The sequence below is a fragment of the Schistocerca americana genome, chromosome 4 (assembly GCF_021461395.2).
Source record: "Schistocerca americana isolate TAMUIC-IGC-003095 chromosome 4, iqSchAmer2.1, whole genome shotgun sequence".
Classification (NCBI taxonomy): domain Eukaryota; kingdom Metazoa; phylum Arthropoda; class Insecta; order Orthoptera; family Acrididae; genus Schistocerca; species Schistocerca americana.
This window is the reverse complement of record NC_060122.1, coordinates 716,305,200-716,331,099: the sequence shown is the minus strand read 5'-3', so window position 1 is coordinate 716,331,099 and position 25,900 is coordinate 716,305,200. Positions and strand designations below refer to the sequence as shown.

General features: G+C 38.8%; 1 protein-coding gene across 1 annotated transcript in view; it reads right to left on the bottom strand.

The window, feature by feature from the left end:
* Positions 1-603: 603 nt before the first annotated feature.
* LOC124613950 (nucleoporin Nup43) overlaps positions 604-25,900 on the bottom strand; it is a 202,703-nt gene continuing 177,406 nt past the window's right edge. The window contains exons 7-8 of the mRNA XM_047142718.1: positions 16,026-16,145; positions 604-868 (exon numbers count right to left, since the gene is read on the bottom strand). Of these exons, the coding sequence (XP_046998674.1) occupies positions 684-868; positions 16,026-16,145 (305 nt within the window). The 3' untranslated portion in view covers positions 604-683. The remainder of the gene's footprint in view (positions 869-16,025; positions 16,146-25,900) is intronic.

The window sequence follows — 25,900 nt, the reverse complement described above, 5'->3', positions numbered from 1 at the left end:
AAGTGCGCTGGAATAGTAAGTATTAGCCCCTGATCAGACATTATTTCATCACCTAATGTCACAGTAAAGAACCAGTGGAAAATCAAACACATTAGAATAGCAGGGGTGGACCTACAGACTACAGGATGAGAGAAGAGCCGCAACAGTGTAACGGGACTTAATGTGGCTGCTTAACGTGCTTTCCACAGTAGTCACATAAAACAGTTCTGTTACAGCTCCTATAGCAACATGTAACTGTTGCCCAAGTTGTAGGCAGCTATGGCTCTACAGCAGTACTGGTAACTTTTCACACACCACACTTCAAAGTGGGCGACAGTACTACCAGCTCTCAGCCTACCTCTTTCACAGTATGGAGTACAGTATTCTAAGGCTATCCATCACCCCTCCCCAGTGGCTATACACTGCATTTTGTACCAACATTTGAAAACCTCTGAATCATCCTGTCAATCTCCCATCCCAACTAACCACTGTTTGCAAGGTTGTCATGGAGAAGATGTCAACACTAGTAGTATCAGTATATAATATTATAAAGTGTGCTGACAATTACTGCAAACAAGTATTCCATTCAAGATAGAAGACTACACCTAATGAAAACCCAGCAACTAATGACAAAGTATTTTTAATGTGCTTGTGAAATACAAATATTTGAGTACAAATCAACATTTTAATAAATAATTGTTAATTTACTGATACACACTTGTATTCTTACATATGTACACGGCCTCATTGTCACAACCAAATATAACATTTGCCTTGCTCACATCAAGGGAGTTGATCGGTTTATGCAGCTGTGGCATCAGTGCATATATCTGAATTCTTTGCTTTGCTACTGCACCACTAACCCACGGGCTTTCTTCTGCAGTCATATCTGGGGGAGAAAAATGAAAATACAACATTCATGTCATTTTGATTTAACATTAGGTAAGGAGCTATAAATGAAAATAAAATAAAATTGTCAACAGGGGGGAAGAGGGGGCGGAGGAGGGGGGGGGGGGGAGGGGGGGGGAGGGGGGTGGAGGAAGAGAGGTGGGGCCAACCTACTCAAACTTGAGAGGGGGTAGAGAGAAATCCCTGAGAATTTCTGACAAGTATTACAAATTACCAAGTGAATATATTCATTTCATTGTTGTATATCATAAATAGAGCCTGAATTTACACACATACATTTGAAATAATTTGCTCTTTGGAGAGTAATTTGTATTTTGAAGATTTCTATTATATAACTGCATAAATTTAGACCAGTGGTCATCAAACTACTGGGCGCACGTAGCCCGAATGAATATTCATTAAGCCCATGGTTCTCAGCTGTATTTTATAATAATATTCATGTAGCAACTAGCAACTGAATCCAAAAACATCAACAAACATTAATAGCTTGTTATGAGAGTAGTTTTCTCACTCAGTAACAAATAAAAATAGTTACAGAGGCATTAACGTTTTAGGATGTGCTCAATTTTAATTGATGGTGAATTTTGCCATGAGCTAGGTAAAGTTGGCCACTTACCTCAGGCCAGAGCTGTAAGTAGCACAGAACCTGCAGGGTTAGAGGATGTGAGAGTGGTAATGTTTGACTGTTTATCTACCACTACTGAGAACTCACAAGCACGTGCAACTCACGCCAATCAGTTGCTGTGGTATAAACTTCAGACAGAAGTAACATTGACTCATGAGTGATCATTATAGAGACGGTCATCTTCAAATGTGATGCTTATTTGTAACAAGGAAAATGAAATAATTTAAGGCTGTTGTACTACAAAACAATGAGCAGAAATAAAATGACATTCAAAACATTAAGTAATCACTTGGGACAACATTGGGGCACTGGGGGTGGCAGCTATTTGACACAGTCAACACCAAGCATTCTCGGATGGTGCCGACTTTTGACGGCCAGTACGTGGAGGCGGCTGGCAACTTATTGCACCCTTACTATAGCTAGTCTATTGAGGCTGATAACATAGTAATTTATGTACGTTACTGAGTAATAATAAGATTGGTAAATGAACAGCCAGAGGTGCCTTCCCCCAATACCAGTATAGGCTCTAGAGTAAGAAAGGTTTAATGACCACCGATTTACGCGTTTATATGGCCCTCAAGGGTCTCAGTTTGGCTAAGTAGATGCAGGCAGAAATCAATATACCTCATGCCAATAAATTTAAATAAAAACAGGACCTACTCTTGTTAAGTTATGCTGCCCCATTAATGGATGAAGACGTCAGGAAAGCAATTAAATTATGTTATCCTAACCTAAACCACGTTACACAATTAGGACACGTGCTATATTGTGTAGCTGAAACAGTGTGACTGCGCTGATATCCTCCACAAACAAGGTAAACAGATGAACAAAAAACAAACTCTGACAGCATTAAGTCAGTCATCTGTATGCTGACTCTTTTTCCCTATTGAACGTATCCTTGGAAGCACCTGTCCATGTTGCTGCACTTGCATATCTACAGTCAGATTTATCTTTGTCACAACCTATTTTAATCAGATGGGGCATTAGGATAAATGCCATCATCTTTCACTGTGATGATTCTGATGAAATTTTGTTGCTAATAGACCATAAATTACTGTACATTTATTGAAGTTCATATCTGTTTCCTTCATACTATTGAAAATCTAAGTTACTGCTCCCTTGATTGGTGTTTTTTTCACTTTCTAATTCTGGCTCATAGACACTTTCAAAGCCACTAAAGCAGCTTGCAGAAGTGGCATTCAAGAAGCCAGATCTGATCTACATCAGGTCAAATTTTGCACATTTGCCTGTGGCCGTATCAAAGTTGGAAGTTTGTGGAATCTTTGAAAATTATTGAAGATAGTGACAAATCTTTTCACGCATTGTACTGAAATGTCAGTGTTGCAGACTAAGATACAATGAACAAAGTTATCAGATCAAATCTCGATTTTGAGTTTATGGAGATGACAAAAAATATATTGTGGCAAAAATGTAAAAGACTTTCAATTTGCTCTGACTTTGTCCAAAATGTATCCACTGAAGTATGCACCAGACACTTCTGACATAGACAGGTCATTTTCTATGCACAAAAATGTTTTGTCTGATTAAGCCTAACTGAAGAAAATTTGGAGAAACTGGTTGTTGTGTACTGAATTGAATAGTATGCATCTCTTGGTCTCCCTCAACAATTTTTATACCACCCCCCTCCCCCAATACAAAATTGGTGATCCCTTGATGTCTATCAATTGATCCCTTCTTCTATTCAGGTTGTGCCCTAAACTAATTTCCTCCCCAAATCTGCTCAATATCTCCACATTAATTACATGATTACCCAGCTAATTTTGAACATTCTTCTGCAGCATCACATTTCAAAACCTACTATTGTCTTACTGTCTAAACTGTTTGTCTTCCATGTTTCACTTCCATACACAGCTACACTCCAGACCTTCACAAAAGACTTCCTAACATGTAAGTCTATATCCAATGTTAACAAATTTCTCCTCTTCAGAAACACTTTTCTTGCCACTACCAGTCTACATTTTATATCCTCTCTACTTTAACCATCAGCAATTATTTTGCTGAGCAAATAGCAAACTCATCTGCTACTTTAAGTGTCTCTTTTCCTAATCCAATTCCCTCAGCATCACCTGATTTAATTTGACTACATTCCATTAGCCTTGTTTTGCTGTTGATGATGTTCATCAGACCTTGCAAGACACTGTCAACACTGTTCAACTGCACTTCCACAAAGTCCTTTGCTGTCTCTGACAAAATTACAATGTCACTGGCAAACTTAAAAGTTTTTATTTATTCTCCCTGAACTTTAATTCCTACTCCAAATTTTTCTTTGGTTTCCTTTACCACTTCCACAATGCACAGGTTGAATAACATCAGGATACACTACAACCCTGTCTCACTGACTTCTCAACCAGTGCTTTCCTTCCATGCCCCTCTACTCTTATATCTGCCATCTGGTTTCTGTACAAGGTGTAAATAGCCTTTCACTATTTGTATTTTATCACTGCAACCTTTAGAATTTCAAAGAGAGTATTCCAGTCAACTTTCTCAAAAGCTGCTCGAAGCCTACAAATGATACAAACATAGGTTTTCCTTTCCTTAACCTACTCCCGGAGCCTTGTTTCAACTTAAGTCTTTCAGTGCTGAGTCAAACTCATCTTGTAATATCATATCTCCCACTTACCTTCACCTATGTCCTCTTCCATTTCTACAATACCACCTTCAAGATCATCTCCCTTGTATATAGTATGTAAATATAGGCTATGAGAAAGGAGTGAAAGAGGAAACCAGCAGGTAGAATGTAGCACAGAGCATAATTTAATCATCACAAAAACTTGGTTCAAGAATCTTGAAGAGAGGTTGTATTCTTGGGAGAGACCTGGAAACACTGGAATATTTCCGGCTGATTATACGAGCTAATGGTAAGATAGAGATTTTGGAGCCAGATTTAAAATTGTAAGACATTTCCATATGCAGACGTGGACTGTGACCACAATTTATTGGTTATGAACTGTAGATTAAAACTTGAGAAATTGCAAAAAGGTAGGAAATTAAGGAGATGGGACTTAGATAAGTAAAAAGTACCAGAGGTTGTTGAGAGTTTCAGAGGGAGCATTAGGCAATGGTTGACTAGAACAGAATAAAGGAATACAGCAGGAGTTGAAGAGCTGTTTTAAGAGATGAAACAGTGAAGGTAGCAGTGGATCAAACAGGTAAAAAGATGAGGCCTAGTAAAAATCTTTGGCTAACACAGGAGATATTGAATTTATATTATGAATGGAGAAAATATAAAAATGCAGCAAATGAAGCTGGTGAAAGAGAACACACATGGCTAGCAAGCAGCCTTATACAACATAATATAATTTTCTGCTACAAAAATAAACTCTTCAAATACTACTTGCAATTACAAGTAATGTGTACTTACACAATAGAGTGTAATGATTCGAGAATTTCTGTGTAAATTCTAGAACCATTCACCCTTCAACCGTCTCAAACACACAATATTCTGGATATGAGTGTGGGATGGTAGAATCCTACCTACTGCGTGTCACATATTTGTGTGTGCAGGTTTAAAATCAGTCGCGGGAAGAAAGTAGACGCGGTGGTCAGACGGTACCGACAAGTACCTGTTGGGCAACCCATAGATGTTTTAGTGAGTGTGTAAGGAAGACCCATGGAGTTTATATGCAGCTCTGCACTTACTGTGTCATTGGCTATTATTATTAAAACAAGAAAAAGTACTTGTGTAGACTCTTGACGCAAGAACATTAGAACATGGCGACCTGTGTGAAAGGACTGAGAAAACAGGACTTTTACGTCAAAAACGAGAGAAGTAGCTGTTATGTATTGCCATAGCACCTAAACATAAAAAGACAAGGGAACTACTCTAGGACATTGTAATATGTTCCAGTATCCAATGGAGCAAAATTTAAATGGAAAAACATTGAAGAAATGAAAAATTCACAACAATAAAAATAGTAAAGAAGATTTTGACATATTTGTCTAAGTAGTAGTACACATAGAACGCTTCAGCTAAGAAGATCCAGTGCAGGGAGTATACAGCTCTCACACACATTGCGCGGATGCAGACGCTGAAACCAACATACATCCGACGCCGCAGGCACCAGCTGCTGTTCACTAGTGCTGACCTAACTCCACAGCTGCTCACCTACGCAATGAGAATTCTACACTGGGTGAGCGTGAAACAAAACTTGATTACTTTAGTATGAAGTGGTACAAGATACTGTTGAGTGAACTGTTATTGTGTAATTATCATATTTAAAGTTAGTTTTCAATGTTTACAAGAGCTAAGGCATATAAAAGTACGGAAAATATACAACAGGTTGGGGAAACTCAAGGCCCAGCTATGGCCATGATGATTAGCAAAGAAGTGCCTGACTAGGCTGAGTTGATAAATTTAATCAAAGCTCGAGTCTTATGAGTTAAACTCATTAAATTCTCAATTAAAGGCTCAGAGTGTGACTCTTAGTAAAGAAGTAGACTTGATAAATTCTCAATTAAATACACAAACGACAAATTTAGGTTTGTTAAACACCAAAGTCGACTCTCAAAGCAAGGAATTTAGTAATCTAGCCGAAGGCATGGGTGCTTTGAAGACTGAATTCAACACCATAAGTAATAAAGTAGAGAATTAAAAAGCAGATTTAAAGAACGACTAGAGAAATTCTTTGACCACTCATATAAATCATATGTTTACCGACACTAGTCAGAAACAGAACGACACTTTTCAAGATTTATTGAAAATGTTAGAAGTTGACATTGAGAACAAATGTAATAACATAGAATTAGAACTTCTCGAAAAGTTAGGATCTTTTGAAAACATGTACAATATTAAATATAATGATGTAAGACAGGGAATGAACACTTGGAAAGAGTGTGTAGATAAGCATAATGAATAAATGCCAATCATTCAATCGCAAATTACAGGTGTCAATACACGGGTAAATAATGCAGAAAGGAATTTCAAAGGGAAAATGGCTAACTCCAATATTATAAAATAATTAGTTTGGAGGAACAATTTGGAGATATTATAGAGCAAAAGGTTACCTAGGGCATAACATCTGGAAACGTATCGCCTATTCCTTCTTCTGAACTTAATGATACCATGAAGGGTATGGACGACCTGTGGAGAGAAATTAAGCTTATCCAAGACAAAGTAGAAAAAAGGGTAACTTCAACTAATGTTGTGTTAGCTAGTGAAGCACTGACTAATTTGCAATGGGAAGCTAATTCAGGGTTATCTAGACAATTCCCTAAATTTAAGCCAGATGTACATCTGACCCATTTCTTAAAAAAGATTAAACCAAGCTTTGTCAAAAAATTGGGAAGCTTACAAGATCAAATTTGCTGTGGAGTACCTTCTAGTGGAAGCATCAGAATGGGGAACAGCAAATACTGAAAATTTTTCCTCTTGGGAAGACTTTCAAAAGACATTTAAAGAGAAGTACTGGTTTGCCAGTGCTCAAGAAAAGCTAATATACGATCCATGGGACCTAAAATATTATAATAATACTTGGGGTACTATGAGGAAATATTTCAACTGGCATTTAACATTAGCAAAGTATTTAGATAAGCCAATGGAAGAAGAAGGATTAGTATGTATTTTAATTAGACGATTGCCAATCTTTGTGAGAAAAGACATCTTATGTATTGTTTGGAAAACGATAGAAGAGTTGTTGTCTTTTGTTGACGCACTTGATGCAATAAATAAGGACCGCAACGAAACTTTACACCAAAGTGAAAGTTCAAACTATAAAAGAAATAGCGGAAATAATTTTAAAACCATGAGGCAAACTTAGCACAAGTACACCAGTACAATAAGAAAAGTTGTAGTGACAATTGTCAAAAGAAGTATCCACATTCAAATTTAGATCCAGCAGCTTCTCAAGAATTTGTACCGAGTAACCATATAACACAGAATGGGAATGTAGTATCTCATTTCAGTAACCAACCCATAATTGTGAATACAACGTTCATCGACCTGGATCCAGGGCCGGGGCCCAGGTCGAGGAGATACATTAGGAGGCTTTATTCCACGTATGTATGTTAACTTTACACACAAAATACCCAGAAAGGAATGGTTGCTGCTTGAAGAACCAAGCTTAGCCACTAATAACCCACAACCTATAATAGCAGGGACAGTGGAAAATTCCAAGGTTAACATATTTATAGATTTTGGAAGTGAGGTATCACTCATCTCAAAACGCATTTTTTAATTCACTACAGAATAAACAGCACTTACCATTTTTGCCAGTGACTGGAGTATACATAATTGGGATAACGGGAACAAAAGTAAACTTGTAAAATACGACACTCAAGGGAACTGCAGTGTTGGAAATATGTAATTTCGTCAAATACTATTAATAGTAGAGAATATTAATAGAGATGTACTATTAGGTTTAGATTGGTTGTTAGACTTTAAAGTCACCTTAAACTCTGATGAACACCATCTTTGTTTTGGTAGAAGGGACAGTAGATGCTGGGCACCATTTGTGACAAATGGTCACATTGAGGGACAAACAACTGAGTGTCAGTATCTGTGATTAACAGCTACAGCTCAATTATCACCAAAATTCAACAATGCGGATCAAGGAACACATCAAACTGATGTACAAGACAAAGTTAATGAATCCCGAATATTAACCGATCAACAAAGGCGAGATTTATATAAAATTTTAATGGAGTATGAAGGGGTGTTTTCCGATTATCTAGGTAACATCAGTGACTATATCTGTAAGTTCAAAATCAAAGATGACACTCCATTCTTTTGCAAACCGTATCCAATATCAGGGAGTTTGAAGGAAGCAGTTTGGGATGAGATTAACAAAATGATTGATAATAATATTATAGAACGAAGTTCCAGTGTAATGAATAATCCTCTGGTCATGGTGAGGAAAGCTACATGCAGGGTATGATTAGTCTTAGACGCTCTCACCTTGAATCGACATATAGAGACAGAGAGAGATCGACCGATTAATATCGATTAATTGTTATCCAAATTTGAAAAGGCAAGATTCTTTAGCACAATGGACTTGACCACGGGGTATTGGCAGATAAAATTACATCCAGACTCCAAGAAGTATACAGCCTTTCTGTTTGATGGAAAACCTTATCATTTCAATGTATTGGCATTCGGACTTAATATCTCTGTGTCCTTATTTATACGTGCAGTAGATGAAGCACTAAGGAGAGACTTATTGAAGGATTTGATAATACACGTAGACGATATCCTAATACTAGTAGCTACTTGGGAGGAATATTGTCTAGCTTTGTGCAAAACTGAAAAAAATGTATAGAGGAAGGTATTACGGTGAAGCTGTCAAAATTGTTTTTTGTGCACCAAGAACTTACGGTCTCAGGTCATATTATACGGGTAAAGGGAATTAGACCAGACCCTGAATGCATAAAAGCTATCAAAGAATGTCCGCACCCCAGAAATGTAAGACAATTAAAAGGATTTATAGGTATGGCTGGATACTATCGACGGTACGTAAAAGGGCAAGAGTTAAATGACCCAAGAATTTTACGTTTATTAATAAAGGGAGTACCATTACATGGAATCGAGGTGCAAATGATGCATTTGAAAACGTTAAAAGAACGCTTGTTGAGTCACCCAAGTTACACCATCCAATTATGGGCGAACTGTTTAAACTTTCGACAGATGCATCTGATTATGGTGTTGCTGCCGAACTTTGGGCGAATGGGATCCAAGTGATGTAGAACACAGAACCATAGCTTTTGCTAGCCGTAGCCTACATAAGCACGAACTAAATTACACAGCTACCGAAAAGGGAACTATTGGCAATTATGTGGAGTATTCAAAAGTTTCAAACACTAGTATGGGGATCAGAAATCCATATTTATACAGATTATCAAGCTTTATCTTTTCTTATGAATAGTCGATTACTACACAGTAGGTTGATGTGATGGATGCTTTTCCAACAGGAATACGATATAAGATATGATACGTAAAAGGTTCTGAAAATATTGTACCTGATGCTTTATTGAGGCGAACCATAGGAACAGAAGAATTAAAACATATGGAAGACCCCGGTATTATTTTTGCCATTAATTTTAGTCAGTAGAATATCATAACTTCACTGTAAAGGGGATTGCTCAACCATCATGATCCTTATTTCACAGAAATATTTTCTATCTGTATCCAGAACATATTACCTCCTAATCAATTAGGAATATGGAAAATTATAGGTCATAACTTGTTTTGGAGCGACAGCGTAACATCACAGTGTTGGTGCTTGTGTATTCCGAAGGTTTCAAAACGAGTATAGCCCATATGAATAAATTTTATTATTTTAAGAAGCTAGGACACAGAATAGCATCTTTGATAAGAACTTGCGAAATTTGCCAGAAAGTGAAAGAGAATAATACTCATATGAAATACAAAATGTATCCTATTATTCTTAAGTCATTACACAATCTCAGAGCGGCAGATTTTTTTGGACCAATCCTAAAAGGAAAGGGAGGAGTATCATACATTTTGGTCATCATAGAATGATGGTCAAAATATGTTAAACTATATCCCATTAAAAGAGCAAATACATAGACGGTTATACACTGTTTGCAACAATACATTCTAGAAGTAGGTAAACAAAAATGGAAAAACGGTTTCTTACGGGTAATGGACCACAATTTGTGAGTAACGAATTTAGAGAATTTCTAGCATTGGAAGGTGTTCGGCAAGTGTTAATATCCAATTATAACCTGTCATCAAATCCATGTGAGCGAGTAAAGAAGGAAACTGGAAAATTATGTCGTACTTACTACCATGAAAAACATATTTCGTGAGCAACAAAAATTAAGGACTTTGAACTTATCCCAAATGAATTACCCCATTTATCAACTGCGTTGACACCTTTACTAGTTATAAGCAAACCTTTTGTAGGAGAACCTCTAATGAAGTGTTTTAATTGGTCTGAACAACCTAGTGTCAATTATGAAGTAAATCAGGAAATAGTTTCTAAAAATTTAATTGAAAAGGCGCTACAAGGAGTAAGTAAGCATAACGAAAAGGCTGTGGAACCTCAGTACCAAGTCAATGACCTGGTTCTTATAAAACAACATCTTCCCAGCTCGACTCTGAAGAAGACTCATAAGTTTGTCCAAAAATATGAGGGACTGTACCAGGTACAAACAGTGGTCCACCCTAACACATTATTTTTAATAGATCCCACAACTGGATTAGAGAAGGGTAAATACAATGTAAAGGATGTAAAATTGTATATCCCCCAGGGATGTTAACATTCTGAGTTAACGGGTGGAGTAACGACTGACGGATCCCAAGTTGTTTTTGGTGTTTTATCCAAATAAGTTTCCTGTACCGAATTCCTTTAAAATCTAGAACTATTCTATAAACGTATTGCTTAGAAAACCAGATATGACTATGAAATAGAGACCAACTTAAGAGAATCACAGAAAAAAGTGATATCTAGATGAAATAAACTAAATAGAGTATTATATTTATGGAAAATATAATAAGATGTGACCAGCGGAACAACTGTTATACCGAAGGGTATAGCTTTTCTATTTTGTATAGAGAATTTTATACCTTTTATGACATGTGATATAGATGGGAGGGTTTGTATAAATTTGGAAAGGGGTGGGTATTGCAGTTAAAAGCATGATTTACAAGAACAGATAAATCATGACTAACACAAAACACCCATCACACCTTTCAGATTTCCTTCGGGGACCTCAAAGGGTGAAGGTGGGACAAATCCATTCTGTAGGGGATGATTTAACACCAAATCTCCTCCAGTGTCTCACTGAAGTACCTGAGGGGTAGGGATCGTAGGGAATTGAAGGGTTTCCTGTCTTTGGGGCTGTCTTCTTTCTCTTCTTTGATCCTAGCATCCATATCTGTTTTTTACTTTCTTACTTCTCATTTGAGGACCTTTCTATTCTTTCCCTCTTTCCATATTCACAAACTTCTATCACTGAAGTCCTTCCTTATTTCTGTGGTTACTAAAAACCTAAATCTTATCTTTAGATAAGGGAATCAGACTACACAAACAAACATCCACATATACACAATTATACACTTCTACACACAAATTAAATCACATAAGAGGAAGCTTGTCACAATATGAGAACCACAAGGTGATGTAGGGAAAATGTGCGTACATATGGAAATATGCGGACATATGTAGGAAGCTATGATGGGTATACATCAAATATACGTAAGAAGAGGTGCACATACATAACGAACAATAATGGAGTAGTAATAAGTAATGGATAAATAAGAAAGAGGTGTGGAAAAAAAAAGAAAAGGGAAAGTAGGAGAAGAATTAGTCACGTTGATCATTGAGAAATGTCAGCGTAATGAATACTCTGATGAATTGAAGGATAGTGGGACGTAAATAGTATATGTTGACATAGTATCTATTGAAAATATAGAAGTTGATAAGGAGAGAAGGACTCTCGGGAGTAAATGATATATTAAAGAATGAATGCGAAGTTTAAGATAGACTTATAACTACCAGAAGATACTTAATTATGGTATACATATAAGTGTTTACTAGGGTACTGAACCGTGAGGCTTACTCAGGAAGGATAAGGGGGGAGTCCCCAGCATTCACCGAGTATAAAGGGCAGGCATACCTATGTGGAGATAGCACGATCTGTGGCCTAAAAAATAGAGATGTTTTGTATGGGGCGTATCTACCAGAATGGAAAGAGGAAGTGCTCTCATAAGGTCAACCCACAAGCAAGGAATAGGTACTGATCCTAGGAGAAGGGAACAGTGTCATGACAAAAGTCATAAATTTTATAGGGATTATTCTAGGAAGTGTGAATTCTATGAAAGACTAGCATTATTATGTTTCATGGAACTAAATGAGAGTCAAGAGAACACTTTAATTTTGTCCAGAGTTCCACCAAGCTACAAATAATGAAAATAGTACATACTAGGAAAAAGGAAGTAGAAAAGATAAGAATAGAAAATAGTTTACTTATGTGTCATGAGTCTTCACAATTCCTAAATATTAGTAAAGCTGACTAAAACCACGAGTAAATGCTCATTTCTTAATAAGAAAGTAAAATAAGATTCTAGAACCACTCAGCCTTCTACAGTCTCGAACACACAATATTCTGGATATGAGTGTGGGATGGTAGAATTCTACCTACTGTGCTTCACATGTTTGCGTGTGCAGGTTTAAAATCAGTTGCGAGAAGAAAGTAGATGCGGCAGTCGGATGGCACCGACAAGTACCTGTTGGGCAATCCATAGATGTTTTAGGGAGTGTGTAAGGTTAGAACCATGGAGTTTATATGCAGCTCTGTGCTTATTGTGTCATTGACTATTGTTATTAAAACAAAAACAGTTGAATAAAGTACTCTTGTAGACCCTTGACACAACCTTGTTAGAAGCAAGACTCTTTATGATTATGTTAAGAAAGGTCATGGTATCCAAGCCAATTTCTTTTAGCTTTCACTCAATGTGTTTCTAACGTCCAACTGTACAAGAAACTCGCAGAAAGTTACATACTCACATGGAAAGAGAGATTTTTATTGTGTATGGAGGTCAAATATATCGTTAGTTGATGAAAAATAAAGTTTGTATGTCTACTTATTTCATAAGTAGACAGAGTCTAAAAGTTCCTGTACCTAGTGTTATTCGACGGAGAAGAAGTCAAGAGGGTTCCAGTAGCCAGCTATTCAGTAAAGAAGAAAGGCTGCAAATTCCAGGTAAGTCACCTCGTAAAGAAAAGGAAGGTGGTTTGGGGGAGTAAGCTGATATAACCCAAATCCACACTCGCACTGTAAGTAGTGAGAACATTATAAGATATATTTTGGAATGTTTCATTTATGCGATTTCCAGTCACATAAAAGGTCTATTTAGAAATTTTGAAAGGTAAAAATTTTGGTCTTTGTATGATAAATTTTGAAACCCGGTAGTTTGCACAATGCCACTTTGCATTCACTACACTGGTGGCTTGCGTCTTTGTGCCATACTTTCCCAGTAAGCTTTTTGCCTCTCAGAGAACACACTATGCATTGTTTTTGTGTCTGTTTCTTGCCTATTTCTGTCTCAATCTTTCCCAGGAAAAGGTTTCCAGTTGATAGTATGGAGAGTCCCGGTGTACCAGGTTGTGGTTGAGGATCTGTGATGATGTGAGGCATTTCCCAATTACCTTGTTGTACAATATACTTGAATTTATTATCACCATTAGTATTCTGTGGAATGACAACTTACTCCACCACTTCACAGTTTGATGCTCAAAAGCCCTGTATGATAGTCGTTGGTCTGGTAAATCAACACCCAACTTGTTTTTATTATAGTCCACCACACAGGCTCATTTTGACTTCTCTCTGCTTCTCTAATCAATAAACATCACAATCTCAGCAGCGTGCCTTTTACTTATCATGTGCACATTTCTTTTGTCCTTCCAACAGAATGCCAAAATATTTCCTTTAAGCCTAAAAATTAGTTCACCTCGCTGAAGTTTCTGATCTTTTATAGCAAAAGGTAATCCCTGTCTAGATTTTCTTGTAGTTCCCACAAGAGCAGTTTTTGCAGCTTCCAGTTCTGGCGCAAGGGCTGGACTGGTGTAGAATCTGTCTGTAAACAAAGTATAACCTTTTCTTGACAGATTCTTTACAAGTGTCACTGTGTCAAACCTCTCACCTGCATGAACAGAAAAATTCCAGATGTAACCTGTCTCTGACCCTGACAACGTGCACAGTTTTATCATATTTATTTGGCTTCTGTGGCATGCACTGCTTGAAATACACACGGCCACGAAATTTGCACATGGCTTCATCAATTGTAACGTTTTGAGAGGGTGTATATGCTCCCTGGAAATTAGCAGACACCATATCCAGGAGGGGTCTCACCTTGTGCAGTGGGTCATAGCCAGCTTCTCCATTTTTTTTAGCAACTGAATTGTCTCTATGTGAAAGGTTCTCAAAATAGAAAGAAACCTGTCATGTCTCAGGATGTTTGGACAGAAATTACATGACACAACACTATTCTTGGACCAGTGCTCTCGTGTATGGGGTCTCACACTTACACACATATGGACTACAATTGCCAGAAACTTTCTTATTTCTACGACAGTGCCTCTTTTCCACTTTGACAGTGAGCAGGTAGGAGAAAGGGAATTTGTGTTTCGTAATTTCCTTATGCTTTGTTGTGCATACAGATTAGTTTGCTGCTTTATATGATTCACCATACTGTCTGTAAGTAAACACAAAAAGAAGTCTAGAGGTGTGCTGTTCTGGTCTAGACTGGTAAGGTTGCACTTTCCAGAGTGACCCGAGAACGGATAGATATTTGGCACATGAACAATTGTAGTCCAGCCTTCCTCAGAACTGGTACGGCGCGAAGTTCTCGGTCTCACATTCACCCTTGGTCACCCACGCACTTCAGGTGTGGTATCACCAGGGACAATGGCAATACATGCTTCTGAAGAACTTGGACACTTGCTCTCCTCGTCTAAATCTACCATAAAAGTAGTATTTGCAAATAAAATCACTAACTACAGTATTTATGTACTGAAAGCTCTTTCAATTGAAATCTGAATAAAAATATTGCTTATTTTGTTATCTGCATTCCTTATCTGAAGACTCAGAATCTTCTTCTTGAATATAGTCTACGTCATCATCAGAATCAAGCAAATCATCATCCTCCGAAAAATCATCACTTTCTTCAAACTCGCACGATTTCATCATCCATCAAACCATCTTCGCCATGACGATGCAACAGAGTGCACATACTTCAACTATAGCCTCTGCCATGCCTCCCAGACCATTAGGAGCCTTATGAACATGTAAAGGGAGGAAGGGGAAGATCGAGCACACGCGCCTGTAAAATTATGGGCGGTGGATTTTTGGGTTGGTCAGGCGCGACCGTATTTTTATGGCCATCGGCTCCAAAGTATTAATGACAATACTACTGTCACTTGTTTGTGTATGCAGCTTGAATCAGTAATTAAATGCTGCCTCACAGCAGGAAGGTCTCTGAATTCATACGTGAGAATTTCCTGTTTCAAGTATGTTTCAACGTTAACACTTGGTTGAAAGTAACTTGCAACTGTCCCCTCACAATAAAATTACATGTTACCCCCTTCCTCTGCATCTTGTCCTGTGCCTAATGACGCTACAATGAAGTTTACGATCCCTTTGGAATCACTGCTTATTTTATTTCTGACTTTACAGTATACTAATTAATACTTCAATATACTTATCCTTTTTAAATTTAATTATCTTTCTTATGAGCAATCAAAACCACTTGCTTCATGGCAAAAGTTCATGATCAGAACAACTACAATAGGCAAGCAAATGAAAATGACACAAAATGGAAAAACAATAAACTAAACTGTTTACTATTTCGAAAGTTATCACCGTAACAGTTAATACGTTTACCACAATGTGAGACAAAACAGTCAACACAAGAGTGCATCAAAAGTGAGAAGAAATTGCTACAATTTTCATAAGCATGCTTCCAAAACAAATAAATTGCTTATCCACTACCGATCTACTTTCATCATGAGATATACTGCAAAAGATAACAAACCTGTCATCTTTGTGAGCTGAGAGACTCTACTTCCTTCAGTTTTCCAGTGCCATATACCACCATCAGCAGAACATGAGAATAAATGTTCAGGGCGATCAGGGTGGAATTCCAGATCTTTTACTGAAACAAGAGGAAAATAAATACGGGAAGAAGACTAATTACTCAACTTGAAAATATTAATTGATTTTGACCAACATACAAACGTAAAGAACATATGTTGAGCTTTTAGAAAACTTTCTTCTATAAAATATACACATTACAACTAAAAGTCTTAAATAATTTTTAGTAATCTGACAAACTGCATTTGGGACTAAGTTTGATGTTTTAGTGCAGCAGCACGTTTCTTTCAGCACGACCAAGAAATATGAAATAAGGTAGAAGACTACTTGTTGTGCAAGCTAAGATTTATTTAGTTCACTTGTCTTTGTATACAGTGCAACTTTTTGGCCATTTCACTACATGTAATTTAAGACCCTTCATTGGTGTTACTGTAATTGGAGGACAGGTACATGTAAGCATTTTTGCGTGTACTAAATGTTTGTTGCAACAGGTCTTGGTTTAACATGGGGACCTTACAGATTGGCCCCTCTTCAATTTTATTCATATTTATAAGATTGAAGGTCAGTGCCTAGACATCAATTTTTAAAGTCAGTATGACAAACTTTTCAAAACATCTCAAAAAATTGTCTTTGAAGATTTTGGAATGTCCCATACTTATTTTTCTGCCACTACTGCTGTTGAGACTGAAACAAGAAATTTTTAGCTGCATTTCGTAACTACTGTTTCTTTCTCCTGCAACTTACTTACAATTACGGTAAAAGATACAATTGTGCCTTCTTTTTGCATTTTATAACTTTAAAATGCAAATTCAGGCAGTCTGCAGCACAGCTGTTATTCATTTGTTTGTTCTGAGGTATGAAGATTAGCACCTCCAAAACGAAAGTAATGTCAGTGGGAAAGAGATATAAACGGATTGAGTGCCAAATAGGAGGAACAAAGTTAGAACAGGTGGATGGTGTCAAGTACTTAGGATGCATATTCTCACAGGATGGCAACATAGTGAAAGAACTGGAAGCGAGGTGTAGCAAAGGTAATGCAGTGAGCGCTCAGCTACGATCTACTCTCTTCTGCAAGAAGGAAGTCAGTACCAAGACTAAGTTATCTGTGCACCGTTCAATCTTTCGACCAACTTTAACAAGGTTGAGGTTACGGATATGAAAGTAGCTAGGATGATTGCAGGTACTAGTAGATGGGAACAATGGCAGGAGGGTGTCCACAATGAGGAAATCAAAGAAAAACTGGGAATAAACTCTATAGATGCAGCAGTCAGGGCGAACAGTCTTAGATGGTGGGGTCATGTTACACGCATGGGATAAGCAAGGTTACCCAAGAGACTCATGGGTTCAGCAGTAGAAAGTAGGAGGAGTCGGGGCAGACCAAGGAGAAGGTACCTGGATTCGGTTAAGAATGATTTTGAAGTATTAGGCTTAACATCAGAAGAGGCACCAATGTTAGCACTGAATAGGAAATCATGGAGGAATTTTATAAGGAGGACTATGCTCCAGACTGAACACTGAAAGGCATAATCAGTCTTAAATGATGATGATGATGATGATGATGATGATCTGAGGTGCCAGCAACCATTCTCTAACTGTTGTTTGTTACAAAGCTGCACAGTAGTAAGTTACATACACTGGTGTCCAAAATTACTGATATTTTGCAAAGGCTGCATTTATTTTGGCACAAAAAAGGATAATCAGGTGACAATAAGGCAGAAACAATATAAAGAATACAGAATCTAAACAACTTTAACATGCATAATGGTAGACAAAAATATTCTTCATTTTTTCCAACTTAATGTATTTACACACACATTCAGACAACTGGTTAATGTGCTCACTCTGGGATGTGACCACCTCCGACAGCAATAAAGCCTGACAAATGATGGGACACACTGTGAATGATGTCATCAATCTGATAGTGAGGCAACAACGACCATACTTCCTGCAGCACAGTTCGCAAGTCTTGGAGAGTGGTTGGTGGATGCTGCAGTGATGCAACCTGTATCCCTAGTGCATCCCAAAGATGCCGTATGGGATTCAAATTGGGAGTGCAAGCAGGCCATGCTATGCATGCAATATCTTTCATTTCCAACAAAGACATCAACCATGCATGCTCCACGAAGTTGGGCATTATCATCCTGCAATACGAAGTCTGGGTCCACAGCACCACGCTACAACCACGCGAGGTTCCAAGATCTCATTATGATACCTGACAGCAATTAAAACCTTGCCAATTTAACAGCACAATTTCATGAAGTGTTCGAGTGGTCAACAAAATCCCTGCTCACACCATTCGGGAACATCCTTAATATCAGTCTCTTTCCACATTGGTTGGGTTCTGAAATCGTGTTCCACATTCCATCAACATGCGAATATCAAGACTCACTGTCCAGACCAAATCGGGAGTCATTCTGGGAAAAGAACATTGGCTAACTGTTCTACCGTCCAGGGGCATGTTGACGGCTCCAGTCTAGACTTTCCCTTCGGTGAAGACGCGTCAGAGGTACACATACAGCAGGTCTCCAACAATCAAGGCCACTCTGCCGAAGTTTTCTATACACCGTTTGCCTCAGTTCAACACTTGAAGTGGATGCTGCGAGGTCAAATGCCAGTTACCATTGTAATGGGGCTCCCTTTTCTAAATTAACTTTTTTTTTTGTAGAAGCAGCTCATACCAGGATTAATCCCGAATCTGGTGTAGGTGAACATTCTTGGCTGTTTCACTGAAAGAATTTCATTTGATTTTGTATACGATGTATTATATTTCAGACTGAACCGTATAAAAATAAATTAATTAGTTACACTCTGTATGTACAGTTAAAATTACTCTCCTTGTAGAAATATTTGATATTACAAAATTTCTGGTATACTTAAAATTCATATTGTTAATTGCACAGTCTAATGCAAATTATTAAATTTATTTCTGGACTCATTTATAAAACAGTGTTATATCTTGGTGATAATTCTTCTTTTGTCAAGAAAGTTAGTAAACTCTTTGGAATATTGTGAGTTCGGCAGAATGTTAGTAGTAGTGGGCAGGCCTCTAATGAAGACAAGACATATTTTTGTAAATTGTAAAGATGGTGTGATATTGAAAAATGTGGCAAAGAATAAAATTCAAGAATAATACCGCCAATCTTCATGAGTTATTTAGTCATCAGAAACCCACAACATTATAAATCAAAACTTCAGCCTCAAGAATGTATCCCTAGATGCAAGAATTGGAGCCAACTACAAGGGAAAATGAAGATAAGTAAAAAGTTTTTCTTTTGTAAACCTTACACCTCTCAAAGCTTTTGAAACTAATGAAGGCACTAAGAAAAATTTAATAGTGATGTGTGGGAGGCTAAGATTACACCGTGCAGTACTAAGGTGGTACCGTTGTGACCTCACAGTTCTCTCTCTCTCTGATATTACATGTGGTTGGCCCTTCGATGGTCTCCAGGATACGGTTTTGATCTCTATAAACTGTCACCACACCCAAAAAACAACAGAACGATTCACATTAAGTCATCGTGCCACATCAGTTTGTGATTGTCCTGCTTCCATTCTTCCCATCGCGCTCCACTGCAGAAAGCCTCTAGGCATCTTCTCAGCCATACTGCGCGGTCTGCGATTGCGTGTGCAGCTATTGTGGATGTGGGACTACCCGGTAAACACTATCCCATTTGGTAGCTGCCCTGATGTCGTCGTTGGCATGCTTGTCCATCAACCAGAATTCCATCTTCCATGCAGGACACGACTGTATCAACATCTGTTGACAGTTTGTATGATTATATCGTGAATTAGACACAAGTGGGGAAATAGTGGTTTGTTGCTTTAATTTTGGACACCAGTGTATTTAGCTTCTTCTGCATTTTCTTAGCAGTACTGGGATGGATAGGAAGTGTCTATACGCTGTGTGCGGATGCAGGAGCAGCTGGCCGCAGATGCAAACAGCTGACGGTGCTTATGGCTACAATCAGCTGACTTCAGGCTGCTGCCTTAAGGTGTAGCAGTAGTGGATTATCTGCATGTCACATGAGACACCTCAAGTGTCGCTTGTTTCACCCATGGGAACTGTAGTTGAAGCACCTTTCAGTGGATCCGACATGAGGGACCCGTCCTCATTGCAGGGTGAGTGGCGGGTAATAGCGTATTTGTGTCACTGAAGGCAAAAGGCCAATGTGGAGGCTGGTCTTGTCCTTTCAGTTGGTGAGTGGCCAGCTCCTTTAGTAAGACCTGAGCAGGCACATGGGGGGAGTGGTTCACTAGTTATCAGGAGATCTGATGTTAGGCGCATTATGGAGCCTCTTATGAGAATAGCATTCATGGCTGGAAAGAAAGACATATGCATTTATCTCTGCCAGGGGACCTCATCCAAGACGTAGAGAAGGCCTTGCCTGCGGCTATTAAGCATGCAGTGTGCAGTCATCTGCAAGCTGCAGCTTATGTTGGCACCAATGACACCTGACGCTTGGGTTTTGATGCCACCCTCAGTTCATATGGGCGGATGGCAGAAGTGAAGAAGTTGCTGGCCTCATACATGGGGTGCAAGCAGAGCTTGCAATTAGCAGCTTTGTTCCCAAAGTAGTTAGGAGCCAAAGGAGTGTATCAAGCAAAGACTTTGTCGACTGTGTGATGATCTTGGCTGCAGGTCAATGTACCTGCATAATTGGATGGAGAGTTATAGCTAGGACACTACACAAAGGAAGCAGCTATGTGGGTAGCAGAGTACTTGTGGAGTACAATGGAGAATTTTTACACTAGCTGAAAGTTTCAAGTACACAGATGAACACTTGCCAGCCAACACACAGATACCAAAATCATACCACGTTCAGAATACAGATACTTTTGCTACCAAAATTTTGTCATTAATTTGAAGTATTTGTTACAAAACACATGAATTTACTGTCCTCCTGAAAGTATGCCATGCTCAAATCATTCTCAGGAACAAGAGCTGGCTGAAACCCGAAGTAGAAAGCTCTGAAATGTTTAGCAAGTCATGGAACATATAATGGACAGACAGATTAGACGCGAGAGGAGCGGGAGTGTACGCTGCAGCTGCCGGACATATTGTCTCCAATGAAGTCAATTTTGAGTGTGACTGTGAAGCTATCTTGACGAATCAAATTAATTGTTGGATGTTTTTAATGGCCACCTGATACTGGGGTGATAGCTTTAGAGTCATTCAAGTTTTAAATTTCAAGTTTAACATCCCACACGTGGAGAAAATCTCATACCCAGGCAGGAATTGCTACATGACAGACAGACATGCTGACAACTCAGCTAAGGGAGCAGACTAATGAACAAGAAATAAACTGCGTATGTTACCTTTACTGTCTCAGATCCAATACCCAACATCTATAAAGATATATTCAATGGTATGTACTAAACTGAGGTCATTCCATAGAGCCTTTACTGTCAACTAATGGCCAAGTATTATTTTAATAAGATTTGGTAGTCACTTTAAGCCCCTCTGTGAACCATGGACCTTGGCGTTGGTGGGGAGGCTTGCGTGCCTCAGCGATACAGGTAGCCGTACCGTAGGTGCAACCACAATGGACAGGTATCTGTTGAGAGGCCAGACAAACGTGTGGTTCCTGAAGAGGGGCAGCAGCCTTTTCAGTAGTTGCAGGGGCAACAGTCTGGATGATTGACTGATTTGGCCTTGTAACACTAACCAAAACGGCCTTGCTGTGCTGGTACTGTAAACGGCTGAAAGCAAGGGGAAAGTTCAGCCTTAATTTTTCCTGAGGGCATGCAGCTTTACTGTATGGTTAAATGATGATGGCATCCTCTTGGGTAAAATATTCCCCACTCAGATCTCCGGATTAGGACTACTCAAGAGGATGTCGTTATCAGGAGAAGGAAAACTGGTGTTCTACAGATCGGAGCATGGAATGTCAGCTCCCTTAATCGGGCATGTAGGTTAGAAAATTTAAAAAGGGAAATGGATAGGTTAAAGTTAGATATAGTGGGAATTAGGAGGAACAGAACTTTTGGTCACGTGAATACAGGGTTGTAAATACAAAATCAAATAGGGGAATGCAGGAGTAGATTTAATAACGAATAAAAAAATAGGAATGCAGGTAAGCTACTATGAAATTTTTTTAAGTGCTTTATCTGAAAACTACCTTGAGCAGTTAAACAGAGAACCGACTCGTGGCGATAACATATTAGACCTTCTGGTGACAAACAGACCCGAACTATTTGAAAAAGTTAACGCAGAACAGGGAATCAGCGATCATAAAGCGGTTACGGCATCAATGATTTCAGCCGTAAATAGGAATATTAAAAAGGGTAGGAAGATTTTTCTGTTTAGAAAAAGTGACAAAAAGCAGATTTCAGAGTACCTGTTGGCTCAACACAAAAGTTTTGTCTCAAGTACAGATAGTGTTGAGGATCAGTGGACAAAGTTCAAAACCGTCGTACATAATGCGTTAGATGAGTATGTGCCAAGCAAGATCATAAGAGATGGAAAAGAGCCACCGTGGTACAACAACCGAGTTAGAAAACTGCTGCGGAAGCAAAGGGAACTTCACAGCAAACATAAACATAGCCAAAGCCTTGCAGACAAACAAAAATTACGCGAAGCGAAATGTAGTGTGAGGAGGGCTATGCGAGAGGCGTTCAATGAATTCGAAAGTAAAGTTCTATGTACTGACTTGGCAGAAAATCCTAAGAAATTTTGGTCTTACGTCAAAGCGGTAGGTGGGTCAAAACAAAATGTCCAGACACTCTGTGACCAAAATGGTACTGAAACAGAGGATGACAGACTAAAGGCCGAAATACTAAATGTCTTTTTCCAAAGTTGTTTCCCAGAGGAAGATTGCACTGAAGTTCCTTCTCTAGATTGTTGCACAGATGACAAAATGGTAGATATCGAAATAGACGACAGAGGGATAGAGAAACAATTAAAATCGCTCAAAAGAGGAAAGGCCTCTGGACCTGATGGGATACCAGTTCAATTTTACACAGAGTACGCGAAGGAACTTGCCCCCCTTCTTGCAGCGGTGTACCGTAGGTCTCTAGAAGAGCATAGCGTTCCAAAGGATTGGAAAAGGGCACAGGTCATCCCCGTTTTCAAGAAGGGACGTCGAGCAGATGTGCAGAACTATAGACCTATATCTCTAACGTCGATCAGTTGTAGACTTTTGGAACACGTATTGTGTTCGAGTATAATGACTTTTCTGGAGACAAGAAATCTACTCTGCAGGAATCAGCATGGGTTTAGAAAAAGACGGTCATGTGAAACCCAGCTCACGCTATTCGTCCACGAGACTCAGAGGGCCATAGACATGGGTTCCCAGGTAGATGCCGTGTTTCTTGACTTCCGCAAGGCGTTCGATACAGTTCCCCACAGTCGTTTAATGAACAAAGTAAGAGGATATGGACTATCAGACCAATTGTGTGATTGGATTGAGGAGTTCCTAGATAACAGGACGCAGCATGTCATTCTCAATGGAGAGAAGTCTTCCGAAGTAAGAGTGATTTCAGGTGTGCCGCAGGGGAGTGTCATAGGACAGTTGCTATTTACAATATACATAAATGACCTTGTGGATGACATCGGAAGTTCACTGAGGCTTTTTGCGGATGATGCTGTGGTGTATCGAGAGGTTGTAACAATGGAAAATTGTACTGAAATGCAGGAGGATCTGCAGCGAGTTGACGCATGGTGCAGGGAATGGCAATTGAATCTCAATGTAGACAAGTGTAATGTGCTGCGAATACACAGAAAGATAGATCCTTTATCATTTAGCTACAAAATAGCAGGTCAGCAACTGGAAGCAGTTAATACCATAAATTATCTGGCAGTACGCATTAGGAGTGATTTAAAATGGAATGATAATATAATGTTGATCGTCGGTAAAGCAGATGCCAGACAGATTCATTGGAACAATCCTAAGGAAATGCAATCCGAAAACAAAGGAAGTAGGTTACAGTACGCTTGTTCGCCCACTGCTTGAATACTGCTCAGCAGTGTGGGATCCGTACCAGATAGGGTTGATAGAAGATATAGAGAAGATCCAACGGAGAGCAGCGCGCTTCGTTACAGGATCATTTAGTAATCGTGAAAGCGTTACGGAGATGATAGATAAACTCCAGTGGAAGACTCTGCAGGAGAGACGCTCAGTAGCTCGGTACGGGCTTTTGTCAAAGTTTCGAGAACGTACCTTCACCGAAGAGTCAAGCAGTATATTGCTCCCTCCTACGTATATCTCGCGAAGAGACCATGAGGATAAAATCAGAGAGATTAGAGCCCACACAGAGGCATACCGACAATCCTCCTTTCCACGAACAATACGAGACTGGAATAGAAGGGAGAACCGATAGAGGTACTCAAGGTACCATCCGCCACACACCATCAGGTGGCTTGCGGAGTATGGATGTAGATGTAGATGAACAGCATAGTGAACGTATTATTGTGGCCAAGATAGACACGAAGCCCATGCCTACTACAGTAGTACAAGTTTAATGCCAACTACCTCTGCAGATGATGAAGAAATTGATGAAATGTATGATGAGATAAAAGAAATTATTCAGATAGTGAAGCAAGACAAAAATTAAATAGTAATGGGTGACTGGAATTCAATAGTACGCAAAGGAAGAGAAGGAAACGTATTAGGTGAATATGGATTCGGGGTAAGAAATGAAAGAGGAAGCCGTCTGGTAGAATTTTGCACAGAGCATAACTTAATCATAGCTAACACTTGGTTCAAGAATCATAAAAGAAGGTTGTATACATGGAAGAATCCTGGAGATACTAGAAGGTATCAGATGGATTATATAATGAAGAGACAAAGATTTAGGAACCAGCTTTTAAATTGTAAGACATGTCCAGGGGCAGATGTGGGCTCTGACCACAATCTATTGGTTATGAACTGTAGATTAAAACTGAAGAAACTGCAAAAAGGTGGGAATTTATGGAGATGGGACCTGGATAAACTGACTAAACCAGAGGTTGTACAGAGTTTCAGGGAGAGCATAAGTGAACAATTAACAGGAATGGGGGAAAGAAATACAGTAGAAGAAGAATGGGTAGATTTGAGGGATGAAGTAGTGAAGGCAGCAGAGGATCAAGTAGGTAAAAAGACTAGGGGTAGTAGAAATCCTTGGGTAACAGGAGAAATATTGAATTTAATTGATGAAAGGAGGAAATATAAAAATGTAGTAAATGAAGCAGGCAAAAAGGAATACAAATGTCTCAAAAATGAGATCGACAGGATGTGCAAAATGGCTAAGCAGGGATGGCTAGAGGACAAATGTAAGGATGTAGAGGCCTATCTCACTAGGGGTAAGATAGATACTGCCTACAGGAATATTAAAGAGACCTTTGGAGAAAAGAGAGCCACTTGTATGAATATCAAGAGCTTAGATGCAAACCCAGTTCTAAGCAAAGAAGGGAAAGCAGAAAGGTGGAAGGAGTATATAGAGGGTCTATACGAGGGTGATGTACTTGAGGACACTATTATAGAAATGTAAGAGGATGTAGATGAAGATGAAATGGGAGGTATGACACTGCGTGAAGAGTTTGACAGAGCACTTGAAGACCTAAGACGAAACAAGGACCAGGGCGTAGACAACATTCCATTAGAATTACTCATAGCCTTGGGAGAGCCAGTCCTGACAAAACTCTACCATCTGGTGAGCAAGATGTATGAAACAGGCGAAATACCCTCAGACTTCAAGAAGAATATAATAATTCCAATCCCAAAGAAAGCAGGTGTTGACACATGTGAAAATTACCAAACTATCAGTTTAATAAGCCACTGCTGCAAAATACTAACATGAATTCTTTACAGATGAATGGGAAAACTGGTAGAAGCCGAC